The sequence below is a fragment of the Tigriopus californicus genome, chromosome 3 (genome assembly GCF_007210705.1).
Source record: "Tigriopus californicus strain San Diego chromosome 3, Tcal_SD_v2.1, whole genome shotgun sequence".
NCBI lineage: Eukaryota > Metazoa > Arthropoda > Copepoda > Harpacticoida > Harpacticidae > Tigriopus > Tigriopus californicus.
In genome coordinates this window covers 11,864,678-11,889,731 of record NC_081442.1, presented here as the reverse complement: position 1 = coordinate 11,889,731, position 25,054 = coordinate 11,864,678, and the positions used below count along the sequence as shown (strand labels likewise).

At 41.1% G+C, this 25,054-nt stretch overlaps 5 protein-coding genes across 8 annotated transcripts; 3 read left to right on the top strand and 2 right to left on the bottom strand.

The window, feature by feature from the left end:
- The first annotated feature begins 1,740 nt into the window (after positions 1-1,740).
- Positions 1,741-2,141, top strand: LOC131877439 (U6 snRNA-associated Sm-like protein LSm2). The gene has a single exon (XM_059223105.1). It carries the CDS (start codon positions 1,851-1,853, stop codon positions 2,139-2,141), a length of 291 nt encoding a protein of 96 aa, XP_059079088.1. The 5' UTR covers positions 1,741-1,850.
- Positions 2,142-2,197: 56 nt separating this feature from the next.
- On the top strand, positions 2,198-2,669 carry LOC131877438 (thioredoxin-like protein 4A). Its single transcript, XM_059223104.1, has one exon. The coding sequence runs from the start codon at positions 2,198-2,200 to the stop codon at positions 2,624-2,626; it is 429 nt and encodes a 142-aa protein (XP_059079087.1). The 3' UTR covers positions 2,627-2,669.
- Positions 2,670-2,673: 4 nt separating this feature from the next.
- Positions 2,674-5,725, bottom strand: LOC131877437 (uncharacterized). 3 transcript variants are annotated; one of them, XM_059223103.1, is made up of 3 exons: positions 5,405-5,725; positions 4,635-4,746; positions 2,674-4,287 (listed from the first exon to the last, which is right to left on the bottom strand). In XM_059223103.1, the coding sequence occupies exon 3, from the start codon at positions 4,200-4,202 to the stop codon at positions 2,955-2,957; it is 1,248 nt and encodes a 415-aa protein (XP_059079086.1). In that variant the 5' UTR covers positions 4,203-4,287; positions 4,635-4,746; positions 5,405-5,725; the 3' UTR covers positions 2,674-2,954. The 3 variants fall into 3 exon arrangements, with proteins under 3 accessions (XP_059079086.1, XP_059079084.1, XP_059079083.1); XM_059223101.1 differs by having other exon boundaries at positions 4,605-4,746; positions 5,405-5,723; XM_059223100.1 differs by lacking the exon at positions 4,635-4,746 and having other exon boundaries at positions 5,405-5,721.
- A 4,701-nt stretch (positions 5,726-10,426) lies between these two features.
- LOC131877823 (uncharacterized) lies at positions 10,427-21,350 on the top strand. 2 transcript variants are annotated; one of them, XM_059223625.1, is made up of 15 exons: positions 10,427-10,814; positions 10,891-10,976; positions 11,761-12,048; positions 12,474-12,713; positions 12,777-13,307; positions 13,381-13,500; positions 13,567-13,800; positions 13,868-13,924; positions 14,003-14,233; positions 14,298-14,642; positions 15,176-15,232; positions 15,297-15,539; positions 15,603-15,784; positions 15,859-16,042; positions 20,940-21,350. In XM_059223625.1, exons 1-15 carry the CDS (start codon positions 10,810-10,812, stop codon positions 21,290-21,292), a joined length of 3,156 nt encoding a protein of 1,051 aa, XP_059079608.1. In that variant the 5' UTR covers positions 10,427-10,809; the 3' UTR covers positions 21,293-21,350. The 2 variants fall into 2 exon arrangements, with proteins under 2 accessions (XP_059079608.1, XP_059079607.1); XM_059223624.1 differs by having other exon boundaries at positions 13,381-13,800.
- On the bottom strand, positions 21,315-23,438 carry LOC131877825 (uncharacterized). Its single transcript, XM_059223626.1, has 2 exons — positions 22,940-23,438; positions 21,315-22,066 (listed from the first exon to the last, which is right to left on the bottom strand). Exons 1-2 carry the CDS (start codon positions 23,259-23,261, stop codon positions 21,348-21,350), a joined length of 1,041 nt encoding a protein of 346 aa, XP_059079609.1. The 5' UTR covers positions 23,262-23,438; the 3' UTR covers positions 21,315-21,347.
- Positions 23,439-25,054: the final 1,616 nt, after the last annotated feature.

The window sequence follows — 25,054 nt, the reverse complement described above, 5'->3', positions numbered from 1 at the left end:
ACATGTTCAACCATTCTGGAGGTTATTGTGCAGTTTGGAGGGCCTCCTTCAATTACGTAACAAAATCTCAATCCATTAGGCACAAATCATCTAGCCTGAGCGATTTTGCAGAAGTTTGCAGTCCAAAATTTTAAATTTTCGAGTTATAATTTTTTGGGTTTGAAATTTTTTGAAGATTTAAGTGAAATATAGCCCAAATTGAAGACATTTTAGAAATCACCAACATTCAACGAATAATTCACTTGAGAATTTCAACACATTTGAGGAAACAAGACTAAAATATTTGAGTCTTCGAATTCAACTTTTGGATTGTAATATCATCATATATATATACTTTGTCAACAGTTAGGCGATATCTAGATCAACTTCTTCTTACTTATTTTGCAAGTAAGTATCCATGCATTTCTCTGTTCCAATGCTTCAATTAGCACAAAGGTTGAGTTCAGTGTTAGCCCCTGGACAAAATACAATAAATACAATTAAATACACTGACGATTCAATTTTTGAAAGTAATGAGCTCAATCAAATTTCCTTGAACTCATGTGAATGTGCGATGTAGGTGAAATAATGACGGTTTTCCTAAGTCAAAACTTGGGAAAAAAAAGAAATTTGAACAAAATGCCAGGAATAGGGGCTTTCAGTTTAAACGTCAAATGTGAAAAATATTCTCTTCCAGATAAAAAATTTCAAATCCGCCCTCTGATTACGACTATACACCGTCAAAAATATTTTCAAACCATCCAAACAGAAATCAAAAGGTCAAACAGACGTATGGGATGTTCCTGGTAAGAAAAAAAGTTTGTCCAAGGTGTCGTTCCCGTTTTGATCCTCTGCCAAGCAAAGTGCATGTGTGTTCATAAGGCATTTGTCGTTTGTGTTCCAATCGCACCTGGATCCACCTCGATCCTATGTTCCCCGCGACGTTAAGCTCCATCGAGTCAGCAATGATATCAAAGAGATAGCAAAGTGCACCTTCAGTCGTTCTCGTGATTGGAACATTGATCGTGTGGGAAGATCTTGGCACCTCCAATGAGCGTCAAACAAGTCTTTCACAATCACGAAAAGAGTCCGAGACATTAATATGTCCTACGATTGGACGGATTGGCTCATTGGCATCATAGGCGTGGTCTTGATTACCATGCTTCTGACTGGTTTGATTTGCTTGTACTGTCGATGTGCTTATACTCTTTTAACGAGTGATAGACCCAGGAATAACTCCACTGTTAACGCCACCAAGTAAGTGAGAGTAAGAGTTAGCTCCTCATTGTGGCATATGCACATGGAATTAAAAAATAATGTTTGATAAACCTTTCCAGGGATACAACGATACCCATGTATGGCAATATCTCCCGCCGACATACTGGATCCTCTCAGAACATGTCCACGATGGCTCCCATTGAACAAAGTGATGAAGTGTTGAGCGAAAACGACATCATCTCCGTCCTATAGATGTTAACTCTATCGCCGCTAGAGAGCGCCACATCATTTTCCTTGCGCCAAAATCCCAGCCAAATCATGTTGCCAGTGCCACCAAAGTCATAATCAGGGCCATCTTTAGTCATTCAACAGAGCCAAATTGTCCCTTTAATCAATTCACACTTGTTACGTTTCTCAACTTCATTCTGCTTGACTATTTTTAGATTAATCAGATGTCACAGCTCTATTGTCCATTGGTCTGTTGATGGCCAAAAATGATGTTATCAAATTCGCATCAAAAATCAATACTGAGCGAGACCAACGTTGTGCATTGTATGCGGTGGTGCCTCTATCATAGACTACTCTTCACTTTCAAATCACAACGGCGTGTCTAGAATATCTATGATATCCATGCCCGGTTTTCCCATCTCGTAATGCTCTTCTACTCGTTCTTCAAGTCCTTGGTGGGCAAAGACGTGGTTGTGGAGCTCAAGAACGACCTTTCTATCTGCGGCACCCTTCACTCTGTTGACCAATACCTGAATATCAAGCTCACGGAAATCAGCGTTACAGATCCGGACAAGTATCCGCATCTGATTGCCGTCAAGAACTGTTTCATCCGAGGCTCCGTGGTCCGTTACGTTCAATTGCCCTCTGACGAGGTGGACACACAACTTTTGCAAGACGCTGCGCGAAAAGAAGCTCAACAGAACAAAGCCTCTTAAGAGCTTTCGACCATTTTTTGTATTTCTTGGGGAGTTTTGTGGGAGACAAAGGGATCATGTCGTTTATGTTAACTCATTTGGAGAATGGCTGGCAAGTAGATCAAGCTATCTTGTCCGAGGAGGACAAGTTGGTGTTGATTCGCTTTGGGCACGATTGGGATCCCACGTGTATGAAGATGGATGAAACACTGTTTACCATCGCCGAAAAGGTCAAGAACTTTTGTACCATCTACTTGGTGGACATCACGAAAGTGCCGGATTTTAACAAGATGTATGAGTTGTACGACCCTTGTACGGTCATGTTTTTCTTCCGAAACAAACACATCATGATCGATTTGGGCACTGGTAACAATAACAAGATCAATTGGGCCATGGAGGACAAGCAGGAGATGACGGATATCGTGGAGACCGTTTATCGAGGCGCCCGAAAAGGCAGAGGTCTGGTTGTGTCGCCCAAAGATTATTCTACGAAATACCGGTATTGAAACCATGGCATGATCATCCACACAATAAAGAACAAACAACACACCCATGAGAGTGATTCATTTCTTTTTCAATAATATAATATTCAACAAAGACATTGAAAATAACTGTGATACGCAGGTAAAAATTCATTGCTCGAATGAGATCTGACCAACCCTCTGTGAACGGACGGGCATCATTTCACTGAGCTTTGGTCTTCTCCGTAATTGTATGCGTGTTGATGGTTTTGTTTTTTATTAATGACTAGCAATGAGACCCTTCCAAAGGGAAAGGTCTACATCTGGTCTGTTTTGGTGGACCCTGACAACTAACATCAATCAATTCTGAAAACTAGGCCTTCTGGTCCTCAATGACACTGTTCCGTTTGCGGGACACAAAACCACCTATGCCTTCTACCAAATTTGAGTTCAGCTCGGATAGTGTGGAGTTGTGACGGGTTTTCCGGACCCCGATGGGGGAATCACTTGTACTGGGATCGAGTGCTCGTTGAGTTTGTTGAGTGGCGGTCTTCGAGAGTGCCACGGTTCGATCAATATCGATTTTGCTGTAGTTACTCTCTGAGGTACCCGCCCCATCCAGCGTTGAATGTTTGAGTACCAATCCATTGGGGACTGGGATCCCATTGCCGTTTGACACGGGACTTGGCGCGATTGTGTGATCGAATTCCACGTCGATGTAGTTGATCTGTTTGCTTTGATCATAGGGATCCTCGACTCCCCCTAAGAACCCATTCGATGTGGATTGAGAGTGGGGGAAGAACACTCCATTCAGTGGGGCTGATTTCGGACCCCCTGGGGATCGTTTGGGCATGTGGTATCCAGGCAAGGAATCAATAATACTGGTGCTCTGCGTCATACCATTCAATGAGACCGTATGACAAGGAGATCGAGCGGCCTCGGCAATGCCCACATTTTCATATTCTCGGGACTGAGAGGTCAGTGTTCCCGTGGGTCCTCCAGGTGTGGTTGGCACTGGATGCCCGTCGGCGTCCAGTACGATCGTTCCACCATTGCAATTCACATTGGCGTATTCAGGTAAAATCTCGACCATTTCCAAGGAGGCCAATCTGGAGCGGTTCGTCATTTGATTTAAAGTGTTCGTCGTCGACGAGGTTGCCATGGTGCTTGTATTTCGCGCCAAAGTTGAAGGTTGCAGAGAGTCCACACTCTGCTGACGATTCAGAAGCTCTGGGTTGCTGTCTGATCCCGAGTGCTCTGGCACTGATCCTCGATTGGTTGTGTTTCGGCTTGTTCCTCCTCGACTTGTGCTTCTGACATAGGTTTGCAGTAGTTTCAGAAGACTATCAGCCTTTTGACATTTAAAGGCGCAGAATTTCGGACCCGTCTGACATCTGCGTCCAGATTCGAAGCAAAACATGTCATTTTCGGCGCCGTAGCGGCGAATGCTCCTTAAGGGCCACTCCATAGGCTCATGGCCCTTGACATAGAAGGTCACGGTGGTGTCCGTGATCTTGATCTGGCCTTCATGGAGCTCGTTTCCGTGCTCGTCCAAGGATTTGACGGTGAATACATCTCTGTGGGTATCGTTAATATCAGGTCTGCTGGACACACATCCCATCTTTAGCTTTGTTACGAGTCGCTCAGGTCAACACTGTTAGGGTCAGGTACTCCAAACATATCTTCTGGCAAATCCAAGTTTTTATCTGTAATCCAATAGAAATATGAGGGTTATAAAAATCCGGTCTGGGACTGTCATTCACACGGGCCAAGGAAGAACTGGATTTCGATCCTTGGCCATTGAGCGTGAAAATGCCTGAGCAACATAAAGGCGGTGTACTACTTGGCTTTGTACTTGTCTACGCTACATACTGGAATATGCAGGCCTGCTGAAGTGCAAGTGATTCATGGACGATTTGAACGTTGTTTACAGAGAAGCTTCAAGTGTACAGATCACGGTACCACCCAGATAACCTTAAAACTCTCACGCATTTACTGTACAGACACTTTAACGGAGACTTACTGCCAAAATCAGCCCTTTTCCATCACTCACTTGACCACGGCACAAAGTCGACTTCCGACATTCATTCGTCTTCTTGCAATACAGAATGGCTTTTTTTCCATGATTCATCCGCTCAAAAACTCGAGCTTACTCATTCTCATTTCTGAAGAAAAAATAAGTTCGGTCGTCCTGAGAGGGAACCTTTTCTTGTTTTGATAATCTAGCAAATAATATCTTCGAATGAAGGGATGTTCATTTGTATTAAGTATCTGGATAATTGATGACGTGACAAATGAAATGAAAATACGTACTCTTCTCATGAACACTTAAATGGATTTTAAAACTACAATTTCTATGATGGATAAAAAAAGATCCCAAGATCTAAATATTACTTCCCTGTCCCCCTCCAAATAAGCAAATCAAGCCAAATATGCTGAGTCCGAAGGTCAATTGGACTCCATGAATCCATGATTTTTACGAATTGACCCCAAGAGGTTTGTCAATTCATTAACACTAGCCCTCGAGGATTGGATCAGCTTCTCTTTCACCGACCACATGAATACCGAGGGAAAAGTATTTTTGGCAGAAAAAAAAACCTTCTCTCACGAGGAAAACTGGGTTTGTTTTTGTGTAGAACCTTCTTGAAGTTGATTGTTGTTCCAAGGAGGATTGAAGCTAAACCAAATGACCTTAAAGGCTGGCCTTGCTTCTTGACCCTCAAGTGTTGATCCAACTTGATTGGCTTCCTCTTTGAACTCGACTTCAACTAAATATTTTAGAATCCAACTCGCGTAAATTCACCCAGAGTTGTGTCTTCTTACCTTGTTGCTTGGTGGTTGTGATGCTCATTGAGCCATTGTTCTTTGTTCCAATGCACAAAACATATTCACAATGACATTTTCAGGCCCAAGACCTTGATATGATTCCATTGTGGAGCTTTTTGCCCTTCACTTCGACGCCTCAGATTTTGTTTCTTATCAAGAACAACTCTATCTCGAGTTGTCCCAATGGAGAAGGACAACATCAATGTCTGTACATGCTTCTTCCTCACTGCTCCATTCACCCACTGAAGAACAAGAGAGAGAGTAACTCGTTCCTGTGGAGAACAGCAGTGAAGGCTGAAGGCGAAAAGTACTACTAGATCTCTAGATCCATCCACTTGCTCTCTTTCTCTGTTCCCCACTGAACTGCACCTCAACTCAGGGTTCCTCTTAGCGTTCCTTGTCAACACAAGATCAGCCTTTGAGGGCTGTTAGAGGTTCCACATCCTGTTCCACATGTAGAAATAACACTTATTAGGGCTTGGATGGTCAAGCAAAACAAAATAATATCGGAATGAAGGAATACAATTGGCATGTTAAAATGAGATGATTCTTGAGTACAAAGGATTTTTGAATAAGCGAAGGCTCTGTCCTTCAGCAACCCTATTGGACCTTTTTTAGCGCGCCTTTGCCTCGCTGCTTCTTCTTCTCTTTTTGTTTAGTTGCTTGGCCTTCCGTAGATCTTTTTTACAATCCAATCGGTTTTGCACTTGTTGCTATATTTAGCTTGGGCTTTGAGCTTGTCACTTTGAATTTTTATTTATACAGGATTAATTCTAAGAAGACTTGTATCCGTGTATTTGACAAGGATAGAGAATTCTAGACATATCTGGGAGTTGAATCGGTTAGGACCTCTGAATGAACGGGCTATTTTTAGACCATAAAGCGGAGAAAACCCTGGAATGCTACCTAACTTATTTGCCTTGAATGATGGTAAGGCATTATTCTTGCTTAATGTTGTCATTGTGAAAGCATTGTCATCTTATCAAGTTCAAAAGGGAAATTAGGCTTGCGTCAATTACTTCAACTTGAGTTAAATTTACTGATTGGCTGAAATAAACCGTATCATAACGTGAATCTGAAACAAAACAAATATTGAGATATGTATGCAGTGATGAATTCAAACGCAACCAAGTATAATTTCAATCATCCGATTTTCAACTTCAATTTATCAGAATTATATTTTTGTCAGAACTCGACTATGGTGGAAAAAATCTCCTTCGCAAATTCAAAGACGACCTGGATAACTTCCTCCAAGCCATTCCAGGCCAACCCTCAATGCCTAGGTATCATCGATCAGCAAATTCAAACTCGATTTCTGATGAGATTTGCTTTCGAGTGATTGTGTTATCAAGTGTTTGTGCCTTGAATTCATTCAAGCCATCTGTCTGTGTGCAATAAATAAGTCATTAGTATTATCATAATGACATACTTACATGTATATTACATTTTTTGCCAAATGGATGGCGATGTTTTCATTAACCATTTTTGGACCAACATGGAAGAGAACACCGAAACAAAAGGAGAAAAGTAACAAATCTAAAGCTCTAGAAGAGCTGATAACGAATGCATATCTAACCATTTGTTTTGTTTTGGATTCTCGTTATGATAAGGTTTATTTCAGACAATCAGTTAGTTTCATGCAGCTAACAAAATATTTGCCCTTCACATTCCCTAATTTCAAGCAATTTCAGAATGGCACTAACATACCGGATGAGTTGAAATCGTTACTACACCTTTTAGAAATATAATGCAAGACGTTTGGCAAACCTTTTTCAAAGGTTTATTGTAACCCTGACTTTTTGGTTTGGTTTTTCACGGGCTTTTCTATCCGCCACATGGAATGTCATCCCCAGTACGACTAAAGTGAAAGGCTATGATTGGTCTATTTATTACATTTCAATCTTTATATAATATTTGGTCCACCAACGAATTTGAATTGGCGGACCGAGCTAGTCCTTGAATGTAGGGTTGATCTGGAATACTAACTAAAAATGTGTCCAAATCTGACTTGAAAGATGCAACCGGATCAACAAGGCCTACGTATTCCCTACGAATATTAGAGGGAAGCAAATTAAACATTGAAGGAGCCCGAGAAAGAAGAGATGTGGACTTCATTGTTCGAACTAGCCTGGATTCTCGAGGGCTTGAAGGTGCTCTCAATACGCACATTAAGCCTCAGCGGTCACTAGCATTGACCCTAAATCCTGGGTTGGGACAAAGCTCATGGATGCTTTTGAAGACGTACAGTATCAGATACCTCTCGTACCTTCTCTGAACACTGTACAGTCCCAACTTCTTTAGCCTCCTCCAATATGAAAGCTCTCTCATTCCTGTGATGTTCCTCGTGATTTCTTTTTGTTTTTTCTGAAGCTCAATTTGAACAAATTCATCAAAATGTGAGTTTGATAAAAAAAAAATATAAAACTGGGCAAAAAATCATTGAGCGCCTTGAAGCCAGTGATATTCCAACGGCCATCTTCAAGAGCTTGGACATCAGTTGATTGACCATCTACGTCTCAACCCTCTCAAAACCCACATACCGATGCTGGTAGAGGCCCTTGTCTGTGCCAGAGACTCTGTGAATATTACTATCTAAAGACCAGTGTTAAGCGGTAGTGCGGAAAAATCACTGAAGATAATCTTCAGAAGCAGTCAGGTCATACGGGTTCAGTTCAACGATGTATTACACTTAGCAGCTCTGTCTGTGAAAAATTAATGTGACAATACGTAACCTTTAGTTTATGTTAAAAAGGTTAAATCATTGCTCTCTCCACAGCCCAAATATTGGTCTTGTCAACGTTGCATGAAAGGTGTAGTAATGATTGCATCGCACCCTGCATATCTAGTCCGTTCTTATTCATATTCAGAAGACACATGTGCTATTACTGTTATTTTTCTGGCCGGTAATGTCCTGACTTCTTGAGAACAGTATTTCGAAACACTTGAGAAATGTTCGAGCGAGTAAAAAATCAATTCCAGATCAACCTTTTTTTCAAGGATGAGCTACATTGGATCAGATAAATTATTAATAAAAAAAGATGATTTTTATTTTCAATATTGATGCACTGATGTACATTCCAACCAACGGCTAGACAGTCCCCGTAAATATGTTACTTTCACAATTTTCCATGGAATCTATTACGTAAGACGAACATCCTTTTTAAATGCTCGAGAGCAAAAAGGCATAATTATTATGGTAAAAAATTTCAAGGAATTGAAAATTTATTCGATGCTTGATGTTTTTGATTTCTTCAACTATTGATTTAATTTCTCAAACGTCTTCTCTCTCTGTAATTGCTTTTTGGGCAATCAAAAGCAAAACGACAATTTGGATCTGGTCTCCTATTATTTGAGGTGCGATTTTGTAACTTTTTCCCCCTTTGCTGAAGGGTCCCAGTTTTAATTGCCTTGAATTGGGCCATCAAAAGTAGGGAAAATTCATTCATGCAAGTAACTTTTCACAGGCAGGGTGGGCCGCTTAAATCTGCTGTCTCTTTGAAGCTCCATAACTCGTGAATGTTCGTCAAAGGTGAAAAATGTAAGTTTATGGAAGTAGGCTTTGCTCCTTGTGAATGAAGATCTGAAATATTGCGGTTCCAGCTCAGTTCTACGTACTTCAAAGAATCATAGAGGAACGTACAGACTTGATTTAGAGCCAACAAATCAGTTTTCTTGGAATTGATTTCTCATAGAAGCAAAATTGATTTTGTAACGTAACCTCATTTATGATACCTTAACTAGTAACTATCTAATACACTTCAAATTAAATATTCATAGTAAATATGTTTATTTTGACCTTTTAAACATGCCTTTTCGCCTCCCAACTTTCAAATTTCAAAAAGCCATGAGCCTTGTTATCTCCATAGGATTGATACTGTTGAAATAAAATGATTTTCTTTAGAAAGCAATTAAACAATATCAATGCTCATTTGTGTAACATGTTGGCAAGAGGATTTCAAATTAGAGGAATGATTAAACCAAAAATATAGCCATTGATTTAACGAAATATAGTCTTGTTGAGGCAAATCACTTGAACTGTAGGAAATCTAGATTTTAAGAAAAGTAGATGTAACGAGTGACGCTATTACATTTTTTGGCTAGTGACGGGTAAATTTTTTTTTGGCCAATGTAATTGTAACTGTAATCCGTTTGTTTTATTGAGGAATGACTAACGCACTGCAGTGCACTGTCTATCGGAAAAATGCATACAATTAAATTTTTAATGCCATAACTATTAACCTAAACTCACGGTGCAAAAGGACAACAAAACATAAGCGTTCCTTATCCATTCCACCATTTTGCCGTGTTCAAAGCTGATATGGTTGATATGTCCAAAATCTTCTCGAATATAAAAGCATGCTTGACAAATTTTGGAAGATGTATCTTCAAAGTGGCGATAATTTACTTTCTCAATTAATTTTCCACATGTTAACGATGGAAAGCCAGATATATTGACACATCAATAATTGCATACAGGATTTCCTCAAAGATTTCGCGAGGATTTCCTCAAAGATTTCGCGATTTGTTGATTTTTGACATGTCTATGTGAGCAACCCGCGCACGTCAAGCTGAATTCAGGAGGAACTACTCATGTGAGCATTACGGCAATTTTTGCAAGAGTCGTCCTTATCTTCAGAGCTGGTTTCAACTTGATGCTGACTGTGGTAACAAGGCCTAGCAAGGATTAAAAATACAACTTGGAGGGAAAGATAGAGGAAGTGGGAATGCAACCATGTATCGCTTGAAGTTGCGATGATTCATATCCAAGGATCAAGGACTGACTGTCAAGGACCACCAAGTTCAAGCTTGAACAACATTGATTGTACCGTACCCACCCAAGGTATTGATGCCTGGATGCCTTGAGAATAGTTACGCAAGACACCTTTCAAGTGTCCCGAAGCTCAAGCCCTTGTCAACGTGAATGGGTAACTCTACGTCTGGAGCTTGCTTTCCTTGGATTACGTGCACAATTTTTGCGATAAAATAAGTCAAAACCCATTGCTGGACTACTTAAACACTTCACAGATCACGATTGGAATCATTCGGAATGAAGAGGTCTTGAATGATTTGGTTGGCAGCGATTCAGATTCATAAATTTGGTGAAATCTTGAGGTGTAAAGCTATCCGGTGAGATTGGTGGTTTACGTCGGGTTTGGCCCGGTGGAGCGAGTACAATACCTTGTGGGAGCCCCTCCTAGAGAACGAGAACACCACGAAGGGAGATAGTAGACGAGTGGTGCCGTTAAGATACCACACGATGATGATGTCAATCCTTGGCCAGGAAAAGAATACCACAGCTGCCAGAGTGAGTGAGAGAAGTCTGTCTATCCTGCTCCGAGTGGGTTTTAAAGTTGACCTCTGTGAATTAAGTTGTGCTTGACTTCTGGGTTTAGGTGAAAAAGATGAGGTAAAGAGGATGAATTGTGTTTTTTTGCTACATATTATTCAACAATAGTGTGGTGGAGTGATGATGTTTCTTTCAGGATATGGATTTTGGGATTGTTTCTCTGTTTGAATAAGCTGTCCTACGTTAGCACCAAGCCACAAGGTTTGCCGCCTCAAAGATTGTGTGAGTATGACCTTTTCTTGATTGGTCCGAATTCGGCTCCTGTGGGAATAGTTAGTTTCAAATGGCAATGTCACAAATGTTAGCAAATTATTGGCTTATTCCTTGATTGATGAAGAAATTTATTGCGGCGAGGGAAGCATGCACGCCGGATACTCGAATATTCATCAAAAAATCATTTCAAAAACTTTTGCTTCCAGTTTTTGTGGGTCAATCGAAAATCAAACATTTTTTCGTTCTTTTGCTGAAGCTGTCTATGCAGTTAGATAATCGATTATTAGTAGGATGTCAGGGACTCTTCACATTCCTTGAATTTTGCTTTCTCCTTTCCCATTAAGGGTCACCCACAAATTGAAGATAAGTAGTTCCAGAATCTGTAAGAGATCCATTGTTTTCAATGCAAATGCGGCATTATAACATTGCTTTAACAAAGCCTCCTAAAAATATTTGTTATTCATTGCTTTGAACCAGATAAAATGATACAAACGGCTATTTTCAATTCTTGCTCCTTCCAACGACATTCCTTATCACAATGCAATTTGGTTATCGCAACTCCAACATTTCGAAGCATAGATAACCAGTTTACCAGACGAACATCAGAATTTCAATCCCTATTATGGCATTCCTTGTTGAATCTTTCAAGTTCTCGCTTTATCATGATACGCAGAATAAAAAATCAGAGCTCCCCTTGACATGTAGGAAATGAAATTGACACGAACAAAATGATCATTTCGTTTAATGGAGAAGAATCTCCAATCCCAACTTGTGTTAAATTCTATGTCCTCAGCATGTACGATCCCCAATGTTGGATTAGTTGGCGGAGATCTGAAAGAAGCGGAGGGTGGAGGTGGGATTCGGGCCAAGAACGCCGAAGAGTGCAAATTTCAATGTGATCGACGGGCTCAATGTCGTTTCTGGAGCCACGTGGACGATTGGAAGATCAACTGTTATCTCAAAGCCGAAGCCGGTGAGGAACGCAAGATCGATGGAGCCACCACGGGTTGGAAAGGCGAGGGTTGCGCCGAAATCACGGTTCTGGAACTACCGCACTCACAGGGACTCTTGGACAATTCAGGTAAACATGCATTCCCTAACACTATGCATTTGCATATATGTTTGTATACTATGCACCCACCAGAAACCACTCAATAAAAAAACTACTTGGGCATGAAAAACAATAGGACGTCTATTTTATGATAAAGCAGATGAATTTCCCTCTAGAAAGAACGACAATAGGCTGCAAAATCAAGTGCTGGACCAAGTGATTTAACTTGAATGCACACTTGTACTTATTTGGGAGTAGCAGGCTTGATATTCCTTAAAGATAATGGCTAAAAGAACATTTTATGAATGTGAATTAACAAATCCTCACATTAAAGGAGACATACTTGGTTATCCCCCTTACCTTCATTGTCCACCAAACAAGGGGACATGGGCAGAACCTACACCATTGTGGCCCTCGAAACTAGACAAGTAAAAGCACATCTGTTCGGAATTTAGGTTGTCGATTACCGGGGATGGCGCTTCTCGGGGGAGATCTGACTCCCAGTCAGAATGGTGATGGAATCACGGTCCGATCTTTCGTGGAATGCCGGACTGCTTGTCGGAATCAAGAGGGATGTGAGGCTTTTACATTCGTCAAAGAATGGGACGCCAATTGCTTCCTCAAGAACGGTCGAATCGAAGAATCCGAGTTTGAAGGTGCCATTTCGGGCACTTTGTCAGCTTGCGAGGACTCGGGTAACCCCAATCCCCCTCTCATTGATCACTCGATAGGCGTTCTTCAAATCAATGTCATTTCAGATCGGAAGCAACTTGTACGGCTACCCTCCACCAGTCAATCCAACTCTAATCCCAACCAAAGGCTCCCTCTTCCTTCAAGTCAAACAACCCAAAGAAGACCCCCAATCGCCGCCCAACGACCCATCCAATCGACCCAACGACGACCCCCTTCAATTCCCCGGCGACCCCCTCCAATTCCCCGGCGACCCCCTCCAGTTGCGTCCAATATCAACCGATTCAGTCCAACTCAACCACCCCCACCAGCCCCTGCAGCCCCCTCCGTCCAATTTACCCCAAGTGGCGGAAACACTGGACCTGAGTGCACTTTTGACAACACCAATTTCCTCGGGGGCGGTCTTCCTGAGGAGGAAGGGGGTCAAGGCGTGGAAGTCCCAGATCCAGATGCATGCTCCCAAAAGTGCCAATCGACACCCACTTGCACGCATTGGACGTACGTTGCCAAATGGAAGGTCAATTGCTATCTCAAGTCCAGGCTTGGAGAGAAAACTGAATTTGAAGGCGGCATCTCTGGCACTTACGGATCCAGTTGTGGTAATTGACATTCTTTAAAGGAGCTAACCGCTGATTATCACATGCTGACCCATGATTTCAAAACTGTTTGCAGACGATTCCAGGTTAGGAGGAACTGGAGGAGTCGGAGAGAGTGAAGGCGGGAGCTCAACTGCCTTGGAAGTACCTTCAGTGACTGGCCAAAGCAGCCAAAAGTTCATAACCAGTGGAAATGGTGAGGAGGAACAAGGTTTGCGACAAGACGACTTAATTAAATCAACTTATCCTGACATTCGTTCAGGGTGCATTTTTGAAAATACCAACTTCCTCGGTGGTGGATTAAGTGCTGAGGAAGGCGGACAAGGGGTCGAGGCCACGGATCACCAAACTTGCGCTGAGACTTGCCAAAGGAACCCCAGGTGTCATTACTGGACGTTCGTTACCCAATGGAAGGTTAATTGTTACCTAAAATCCCGACTAGGCGAGAAATCAGAGTTTGAGGGAGGTGTTTCCGGTACCTTTGGAGACAGATGCAGTAAGTTCATGGGCCATTTATTTTGGATCAAGAGCCTCACGCTATACATTGGGTTTTGGTATTCCAGAGTCAGCGAATGGAAATAGTCTGGATGGAACCGCCAAGGTCCAGAGAATTGGAGATGGTAGTGCCTCATTTTCAAAATTGAGTGAAGGGAATGCAGATTCACATTTGATTAATTACCAACCATTTTCCCCCTTAGAGTGCATTTTCCAGGAAACCAATTTCCTTGGCGGAGGCCTGCCAGCTGGAGAAGGAGGCCAGGGCATTGAGACGAATGACTACGAAGGATGTTCCAAGGAATGTCGCCAAAGACCCCAATGTCACTATTGGACTTTTGTGGAGAAGTGGAAGGTCAATTGTTATCTGAAATCCAAGTTGGGCGAGAAAACGGAATTCGAGGCCATTTCTGGAACTTATGGAAATCGTTGTGGTAAGTCTTTGTGTTAGGTACCTGATTTCTTGGATATATCGTAGCAGAGCTTGTTTTTTTTCAGATAGCGAGGTTACGGACAACCAACCGTTCCCTTCTCCCATATCCAGTCCTAGTTCGTCAAATTTTGCACAACCTCAAGTTCAGGCCAAGGAACTGGTCAAGGACGGAGCCGGATGTCGATATATGGGCGTGAATCTCTTGGGTGGAGACCTGCCCCCTCAAGAGGGTGGATACGGAATCGAAACGGCAAGTGCGGATGCATGTCGAGTGGAATGCGGGAACCGGCAGAACTGCAATTTCTGGGTGTTCATCAAAGCCTGGAAGATCGGCTGCTACCTCAAGGAAAAGAAGGGACCCGAATCGGCCTTTGAAGGAGCGATTTCTGGATCACTCTTCATTGGATGTGGTAAGGAACCATGTAGCTTGACAACGCTATGTTGACTGTTATGCAGGATAAAGGGATGAAGCATGCAAGAAAAAGCTTACGTTTTGGGATCTAGAATATGCTTTTTGATGCTTGAAATGTTCAATGAGATATGCTCTAAAATCTGCAAATTCAAAATGAGAAGAAGGTACAATAAGCGCAAAACTTGTAACTAGAGGCAGTAGTAAAAACGATTTTAGCACTAAAAAAAAGCCAAATGGTGGGTAAAATAAACTAGAAGTACATATTTCTACTGCATTATCAGTTGATCACGTTTGTGAGCTTCATCAGAATAAAAAAAAACAACAAATTACTAGCGGTTCAGCATGGTCAAACGCCCGGTGATTTTTGCCAACATTATCATTTCCTTTTGTCATTCTTCTGTTGACCTCATTTTTATTTAACTACCTTTGTCCCTATGATTGTGAATGTTCTTGAAAGCGTATTATACTTTGAAGCAATCTCTTAAAGCGTCCAGAAGATATCGCCCTAAGTCTATGCTAACTTTATTGCAGAGGAAGAGGCCAAGGATGAATTGGGCGAGACGGGAGAGCCTCGAGATAATGATCATGGTAAGGCTGATCTATTGTTAAATGGGGCAAAATAAATGATTACAGCATGGGTTCGTTTTGGCAGAATGCGCTTATGCGGACACCAACCTTCTTGGAGCCGATCTTCCGGCCAAATTTGGCGGACTGGGTGTAAATTCGCCATCGGCTGATGATTGTAGAATTAAATGTGTTCAACAACGGTATTGCAAGCACTGGGTCTACGTTGCGGATTGGAAAGTGAATTGCTACTTAAAGTCGGACAAAGCCACGCATCAAAAAAAAGAAGGCTCGGTAGCTGGATCGATTGGCATTCGTTGTTTGAGTGGAGGTAAAGCTTTTCTTTTGGATTTGACACTTTTTGAGAGATGATTGACATTTTGTCCCGTTTCAGCTGTGTCTTTAGGCAGTGTTTCTGACACTGCGGGATCAGCTCCGAAGAGTACTGCCAACTTCCAAACGACCGGACAAACTCATTTCAACCCTCCTGTTGTGGTGGCTCCAACTAATAATCGGAAAGATCACTGCGCTTATCCAGGAATGAATTACCAAGGGGGTGATCTGAGCGACTCACAGGTGAGTTTCGACAAGTGATCGAAGGCAATAGAAAAGACATTTTCTCTATAGAGTAATGTTTTGCTTCCATATAGGGAGGAAATGGCTTGGAAACATCGTCGCCTGAGGATTGTGCGGCCCAATGTGACATCAGGAGTGAATGCCAATTTTGGACCCATGTGAATGGTTGGAAGGTTAATTGTTACCTGAAATCTTCCTTCACAAGTTTTGCCGCCAAAGAAGATGCAACATCAGGCTCAATTGGAGTTGAGTGCCAAGGTAAAAACAAAGAAAACCCTACAGCTTTGCCAAGATTGGGCCTGGTCTAAGATTAATTGCAGGGTAATTGGGAAGGTTCTTGAATTAGGGATATCAAAATGAACATTCATTTAGTTTCAGGCAATTTCATTTTCGAAAATTAGTTTGGATCTTTTTTCTCCAAATTCTTCCGATAATTTGACGAAGAAGCTTACACCATATGTCTGAAGCAATTTCTTTTTGGGCAAAAACTGTGTCATTTTCAGTAAAGCTAATGTCATCATCAACGGAGTGTTTTACTTTATGTATCTAATGAGAACTGACTAAACGTCCTCATATCACGGTGGTTATGATTTCTGATTAAGTGTTAAGTCAAATGCCAAGACTTCTAGTTGGTGTTTTCTTTGCTAAAGAAACAAAACAATCATATTCTGTTAAATAAGTACCTTTGAAAGCAGTTCATTTTAGTGTGCAAAATAGCTTGGATTCTCGAGGGCTTGAAGGTGCTCTCAAAACGCACATTAAGCCTCTACAGTCACTAGAATTGACCCTAAATCCTGGGTTGGGACAAAGCTCGTGGATAGTTTTGAAGACGTACAGTATCAGATACCTTTCGTACCTTCTCTGAACACTGTACAGTCCCAACTTCTTTAGCCTCCGCCAATATGAAAGCTCTCTCATTCCTGTGATGTTCCTAGTGAAACATCTTTGGACTTGCTCAACCTTTTGCAAACCTGATGAACTCATTGGAGCCCCAATGGGTGAAGCATATTCAAGATGTAAACAATCGACTTGTATTTGACATCGTGAAACTATCTCTAGACTTAATATGTGCGATATATCCAACCACACGCTTGAGAGCCTCTGCCCACCTTCAATTGGGTATGCTGATCGAACTTCCCATTATTTTGGAGAACTAACCCTAAATCTTTCATAGCCTGAGACCTGCTTTACCTCCATTATCTACGAGTGGAGTATTCAAAGGAGTTGACCCGAAGGTCATTGAGCGGAATTTCATTCCGTTCAAGTCCATATTACTCTCAGTAAGCCAAGAGTAGATTCTTTTTAGGTCCTTTGCAGGGCAAGTGGCCTTTCCCTACCGACTGCCAATTTTGTATCATCAGCATAAGAAGAGAGACTGGCAGTATTACTAAGTTTTTGAAGCGGGGCAACGAATACGATAAAAAGGACGGGCGCTAAAGTAGAGCCCTGAGGAACACCCGACTTGACATCATGCTTGTCACTAAGGCATCCCTCGACCTTAACCAATTGCTTCATACCACGAAATGAAACTTTTTAACCAATTGAGAACCTTGCCTTGGATCCTAATATCATGGAGTCTGTTAACTAAAAGACCATGACCTACCTTGACAAAGGCCTTGGCAAAGTCGATATAAACTTCATAAACTGACTCATGACTGTTTATTCCCCCATTGACCTTCTCTACATCCTCAATCAATTGAGTAGTCATTATTAGTCCAAGTATTGCATGGAAGTAAATTTTATTCATTTTGCATGCTGCCATGATAAAAAGCCCAATAAGCAATCATTATTATTATTATGAATAGGATTTTTGAAGAAGGAAGCCAGGCTAGCAATTTGGCCCCCACTCCAATTTCACGGGTCATTCGGAGTCGGCGTTGTTGATCGATGGGTGCGTTTATCTCCAACAGATTCCGTAGGGACTGGGCAAGCTCGTCAGGGTTATCCGCGATCTTTTGTTGCACCTCTTGAACACGCGACTTCTGGTCCACCAGGGTCTTGTTGGACTGATCCTTTTGCTCAAAATAAGTATCAAATTTCTGAATGTGACATCGTAGTTTCCTCTCCAATTGTTGGACCTCGGCGTTGGCCGTCTGGAAGGCCTGGGCTTTTTGATCGCATTCGGCTTTACTTTCGCTTATGGTCTTCTCGACATCCATGGTGGTGTTGGTAAGAAAGCTGTGAATGTCCTTCGGTGGCGTGTTAATTGAGACCGTGTTCATCCCTCGCATCAAAAGGTTCCTCTTATAAAACGTGACCGCCAAGTTCCACTCTAGTTTTGCGTCTTTACAGAGTTCTAAAGCAGCCAAGTACAGCCTGGCCTCTTCAATAATTACACCCAGTTTTTCGTCCATGTCAGTGGAATTGCGATTCATTTTCCAATTGATCGTTCAATACTTTGTAATTGAATGCGCACCAACAAATCTTTACCACTTCCTTCCACCTCTTGAATTTCAGGATTATATTGCCCCTCTCTGTACCCGTGGTTTCGATAATGAATACTAATATTTTAAAGGCTACTTTTCTTATTATCTATTCCTTGTCAAATTGATATCTCATAGGAAATTGATTAACATAGTGTACCTACGTAGCTTGATAAGAAGAGTTAGGGCTTACCCAACCCCTTCTCTTCAGAGGAGAGGGGAATAAATGGCAAACGCAGTTTGGGTGTTGACCTTATGGACTTTTTGAAATCCAAACTGGAATAAACTGCTTGTAAACAGAGGCCCAGGCATTAAATACACAGTTTTTGCTTACAAGAACCAATCTTCTAAGCATAATTTTCACTCAAAAAAGCTCAAAGCTAAATATGTCCCGTTGAAATGTTCTTTTTCTTCACAAGTGACCAGAAACTTGCTTTCCAGCCACTTGTGAACAAAGAGACATGGAAAAATATTCTACCTGTGGCGTTTGGTTTCTTTTGCGTGCATGAGAGTGTAAATTATACCTTCGAAAAACGGTCCTTGTGAAAGAAAAGCAATTTCCACAGAAAGTCATAGAGAATGAACGATATTACAGTGTGTGATAGATGGAAGGTGCACCCTCTCAATAGGGCAGTTCACATTTAATGGTGGATTTGGAACATGAAGTCATTAGGCTAAGCAGGGACTCTAGTGTCCTTGAGCTAAGCCAATTAAAGCAAGGGTGGAAGAGTGGAAACATTACATGCAATCGTTCTGTAGGAATAATGAAATCGCATAGAAGCGGATACAGGAGTCTGCCGATTGAGGAATGTGCGTTGACTCGCAACTCATTTATCTCTGCTGGTCATACACTGCAAGGATAACATTTCATATATTAATGATGTAATGAAAGTTACTTATCTCAAAAAAATATTCCTTACCATATCGATATCTCTTGTCTCATTTATTAATGACGTAATAAAAAGCTACTTATCTTAAAAACTCATAAGCTCAACTGATCTAGGGCGCCAAGTAAAGCACTTCAATAACGGTATACCCGAAATAAAAATGAACAAGAAAAATTTGGTTGTATTTTTTGCTTGATTGGTGTTTCTTGGATAATTAACAATGTTACCATTGGGGCCAAAATTAATTCAAAGTAATGGCTCATTCGGGGAGCAAAAACACATTTTTTAATTTACAAAGAAGTAAGAAAGTATCCTTATCGTCCAACAAATGATTGTTGTAATAGCAGCTGTTTGATAGAAAGCTAACCATAGATTGATTGCTTTCAATTGTTAGCAAGAAACAGTCCAGCAATTCAACAAAAGGAATGGGAAACTCAATTGCCAATTTCTTAGTTGGAAAAATGCAATTTAGACAAAGTAAGCCACCAACGGCTTTTAAGCGGACTGCCTTGCCGCTACTGGGAATGGAATTCCCAGCAGTTCAAGACTTCATTACTTAGATTCTATTTTCATATATTATTTGATCGACCAACAATTTAGAGATGGCCGATTAGGCTGACCCTTGAATATAAGGTAGATTGGGAATTTTAGGCAAAAACTTGTCCAAGTCTGACTTGAAAGATGCTACCGGATCAACAAGGCCTATGTATTCCCTACGAATATTAGAGGGAAGCAAATTAAACAATGAAGGAGCCCGAGAAAGAAGAGATGTGGACTTCATTGTTTTAACTAGCCTGGATTCTCGAGGGCTTGAAGGTGCTCTCAAAACTCACAGTAAGCCTCGGCGGTCACTAGAATTGACCATAAATCCTGGGTTTCGACACAAAGCTCATGGATGCTTTTGAAGACGTACAGTTTCAGATACCTTTCGTACCTTCTCTGAACACTGTACAGTCCCAACTTCTCTAGTCTCCTCCAATATGAGAGCTCTCTCATTCCTGTGATGTTCCTAGTGAAACATCTTTGGACTTGTTCGACCTTTTGCAAACTTGATGAACTCATTGGAGCCCAAATGGGCGAGGCATATTCAAGATGCGGCTGGACAATTGACTTGCACAGAGTTAGCATCGTGATGCTATCTTTGGACTTAAACATGCGATATATCCAACCACATTACATGGAGCCCGAGGAACCCCCGACTTGAAATCATGTACAGATCAAGACCTTGGAGGTGACAAATAAGGACCTCTACTTCTCCATTAGACATCTGTACATGACTAATGTGCCGATCATTCCTCATATATAGACATACACCCCCGTGCGGAAAAATCAGATTGTCAGTGGGTATTCTATCTCATCGAACTTAATGGAAACCAACCATGGCTAGCCCTTCGTCGAAGCCAAGTTTCGGTCATGGAAATGAATAGACCTCTCTATCTATAACTAGCAGTTTCTCAAGAACCTTGATATTTGTCCTGTCTTTATTTGCAAGAAGACCATGCACATTCAGTTAAAGTTCAATTGATCAGTGCTACTTTTAATGATGTTTTGCTAACCGCACTTGGTCCTGGTTTCGTTTCAATAAAGAAGAACACAACTAGAAGTCTTAACATTTGAGCAAGATCTTTGTTATGTGTTATGGGTAGAGCTGGGCAAATATGCAACGTTGCCTGTTTTGCATAGTTTTGCAAATTTGGGGGCACATTTGCCCAGCTCTAGTTATGGGTAGAAGTTCCACCGTGAAATATATAAATTTGTATATGCCACCAAAAAACCCTGATTATAGTGACACTTTAGACTGGAGTAATGCGCTCAACTCTAACCAATCCTCCGTTTCCTTCCCAGAATCTGCCGTGAGCATCACCCCCGCCAAAATTGCCGCCACCCCTGACGCGTCCTTGCCCGCCGGCATCCCATCCACCAAGGTCCCCAAGAAGCCCACCACTCAAACTGACAACGTGTGCTTCTTCCAGAACACCAACATCATTGGGGGTGACCTGAGTGAAGGCGAGGGCGGCGATGGTGTTCAAACGGACAATCCCAATGATTGCGCCATTGCCTGCTATCGAAACGACAAATGCGTCTACTGGGTCCATGTTCCCGGTTGGCAACGCAACTGCTTCCTCAAGTCTCATTTCTTGGAGGAGGAATCTACCACCGGCATCACCTCCGGATCCATTGGCTTGGCGTGTGAATAATCAAAATGACAACAACTCCACAATCTCTTTCTCCTTGCAATACATACTCTCACTTCTATTCTGAAACATGTCGGAGTATCTTTAAGAAAGCCTCGCCCACCAAAAAGGTCATGGCCATTTGTTCCCTTTGCTTCAAGTTTGTTACATTGGCAAAGTTCCGCAAAGCCAAAGGGTCGATCTCACTTCGATTATCTTGCACCATATTCCGGACCAGATCACCGACCAGCACCCGATCATTGCCCATTTTGAGATTGTACATTGAATTCGTCACCATGGACCTGAGATTGAACACCCGATTCGGGCCTCCTTGATTCAATAAGGCCATTAAAGAGGCCTGGATCTGAAGGGTTCGCACTTTGAGTTGGATGTAGGGATCTTTGTCGGTGATCCGGACTTCGTTTTCAGTCACAAAAACCATGTTGTCGTCTATGGGTAAAGTACTGAAAACCTCTTGACAAGTTTCGTAGATCCTGAATGGCTCGAAGTTGGCGTTACCGAAGTTACCAGTGAAAATCGGTATGCAATCCCAAGCTAAGATGGACGATGGGGATGAAGAGCTCATATGAATGAATGATAAGTGCTTCAGATTGTATTTGAGGGCCAAGATGGACTTGGGTGTATGGAGTTCCTTGAGGGCGATTTTCAGTGGAGGCCGAACCTGCTTGGCTAGATTGTCGTTGGTCTTGGCTTCGATGAGTTCGGACAAATCTTCTTGCGATTGGCTGGACTCCATTTCTCTGGGCGCCAATTCTCGTTTTAATAAGATCTTCTTGCCTGTGAACATAACAAATCAGCTTTTGAAGGTATTTTATTTTTGGTTTCATTTTTCTGTGATCCATCCTCTGGGCTAACAGACAAATATGATAATGATCTATATGGATATTATTGGCATGATAAGAGATGGCTTAAATATGAGTGATATTTTTATGGCAATGAAACAAGTTTATTCCTTGTTAGGACATCAAGTCTATTTTGTTGTTTGGGGCAAAGGCCATAAGAATATTTTCTGCATTTTTACCATCAAATATTCAGTTTATAGCCTTTTGTGGCTTTTAAAATCGTTGTTACTGCCGAAAGATTATTTCCAGTTCATCGATTTTCAAGCATTTCTTCGATTTTCAGGTACATACATGTTAAAGCTATGATTTGATTTTCAATGCTTATCTTGAAGCATATTTTCCTTGTTTTTAAACTCATTTTAATGCTTAAAACGGAGGGGTTTTTTTTCGTCGCAAATCTAAAGACTTAAACGGAGTTTTTAGAATTTTTATGTCATTATTTATATTATTATTTTACGGTTTTTTAGCTCATGCAAGTGTCAAAAAGGACAGATATTTTAGAATAGCTTGGCCGTTTTGAATGTGATTCATGATCGGCTATTAAATTAGTTAGTAGACTGGGTTTGATACAAAAGAAAAAAAATGATGTGATATCTATAAAACTTTTGATAGCAAATAAAATTTAAAATATAGCTTCTCTCTTCCAAAAAAAGACTAATCTCCAACGATCTAAACAAAGTGCAAAAGGATTAGTATAATCAAGATACCAAATTCCCAAACCTATAATTGAGGTTGAGCTTAACAATTTTCACTCTATCATGAAACTCCCTAATAGTCATTTTTTTTTCGCGACCGATTTGATTAGCACCTAAATTTTCCACTGTTGACACATTGAAGCGTTTTACATCCAAAAGTTGCTCAATCTTCTGGAAAGGTCCATGTTGATTGAGATGACTCCAGATTTTGGCGGATTGCGATTTAGCCACCCCTTTCTCCACCAATTGATCGGCACTGTCACTTTCATTAATGGTTTTTAATATAATGTCCCTCTGTTGATCACTAAACGAACTTTTATAATCCACCATCTCATAGACATTTTTCACGACAGTACGAACTTGCACTGGCTTCAAATGACAGGGTCTCAAAATGTGGGCACTGCACATCATTCCGCAAGTTTTTAATAAGGCCATGATCTATTGTTAACATATGCCATTCAAGTCGGTGTTAAAATATATTCTGAGAATTCTCATGGAAGGTTTGTTTTCATTTGGATTTCCGCCACATGCGTGGAGTCTGGGTGACCATTTTTACTAGCATAAATGATGACTGGTCGACTTTGTTCCTTTCGTCTTATCAAAATGCTTGCATATCCATTACTTGGTGAGTCTTAAGAGGCCAACTTTGAAACTTGGATANGGTTTGTTTTCATTTGGATTTCCGCCACATGCGTGGAGTCTGGGTGACCATTTTTACTAGCATAAATGATGACTGGTCGACTTTGTTCCTTTCGTCCTATCAAAATGCTTGCATATCCATTACTTGGTGAGTCCTGAGAGGCCAACTTTGAAACTTGGATAGCGCCTCGAGAAAGATTTGCTTCCAATAATTGTATTAAGAGCCGAATCCGAAACAAGATAATTATTTGATATGATAGAAAATGCGTCAAAAAGCGTTCGGTTTGGTTGCTCTAGGACATCCCCAAATGAAAGACTAGCCAAGAAACAATCAAGGTCACGTTTCAAGCAGAACAAAGATTCAAGATGTCCAAACATCTCACTTTTGGTCACTCTTTTCCAAATAGAAACATGCTTTTTTTTAATGCTTGACCAACTTTCAGAGTCCGTTTTTGGTGCTTGCGCTTTGTGATTCTGTCTAGTAGGGCTTGTCAAGTTAACGTGTTCATGAGCAACTGACGTTAATCTATGGAGTAAAATCAAAGACAACATGCTCAGCCAAACCGCATTGTGCATGCATCAAATTTTGACATTTATTCCATTTTACATGCTTGTCTAAGCAAAGAGCATTGTAGTATTGAGCCAATAGGGACCTTTAAGCTAATGTCAAACTCAACCTTCTGAGAAAAATGGTCACAAAATTTCCATTTTGATTCGTCCTTGGGCGGTCACCTGTCACATATCATTTCCTATTACAACATAATAACAGCTTAATCAAATCGACCGAGATTCTTGGGACAGTCGTCCTCCATCTTGACTGGAATCTTGGGTTAATGCTTATTGTCAACCATTAGTAATCAGACTCGAATCTTGTATTTTATGTAAATATTTGAGCAAGCTGAACCGTTATGTCATTATGTTGCAAAAGGTTTCACGGGATGAAATTGAGTATCTTGAAATGCTGAATTTGTTTAATGCACCTTTCCACATGAATACAAGCAGATGGGCACTTGCAGGTAGAAATCGATATCAGAAAATTTGAATTAAATGGTGATTACTATAAAGTACCTGACTAGAATGTGATATCACATTAAATATGATTAGATAGAATTGTTTATTGTGTGTACTAATCAAACATCGAATTGATGATAACAGAAGGGTTTAATAATGGACTAATAATTTGGAACCATGCTAGGAAAAGAGTTTTTTAAACGCACTGGTCAAAAATGTTTCAGGCATAAGTATTCCATAACAAGCAGAACGCATAAAAGTGAATGGTAACGTGTACGAGATTTGACATTTAATTCCAAAAAGGGCCCATTTTCTAATTTGCGCGTCTTCATCAAATCTGATCCTTCACGAGCTAAGAAAAGTGATCACAAAGATAGGTGATCCCAAAGAAGTGATATTGTTAACAGCACACCTTCAACATAAGAGGGAAGTCCAAGAAAATACTTCTCTCTTTTAATGTTTGAAAAGAGTGAAGATATTCTGTACTGGATAAGAATTGTGCCACTTGGGGATTCTTCTTTGCACTTTCTTTTAATGTTTGAAGAGAGTGAAGATATTCTGTCTGGATAAGAATTGTG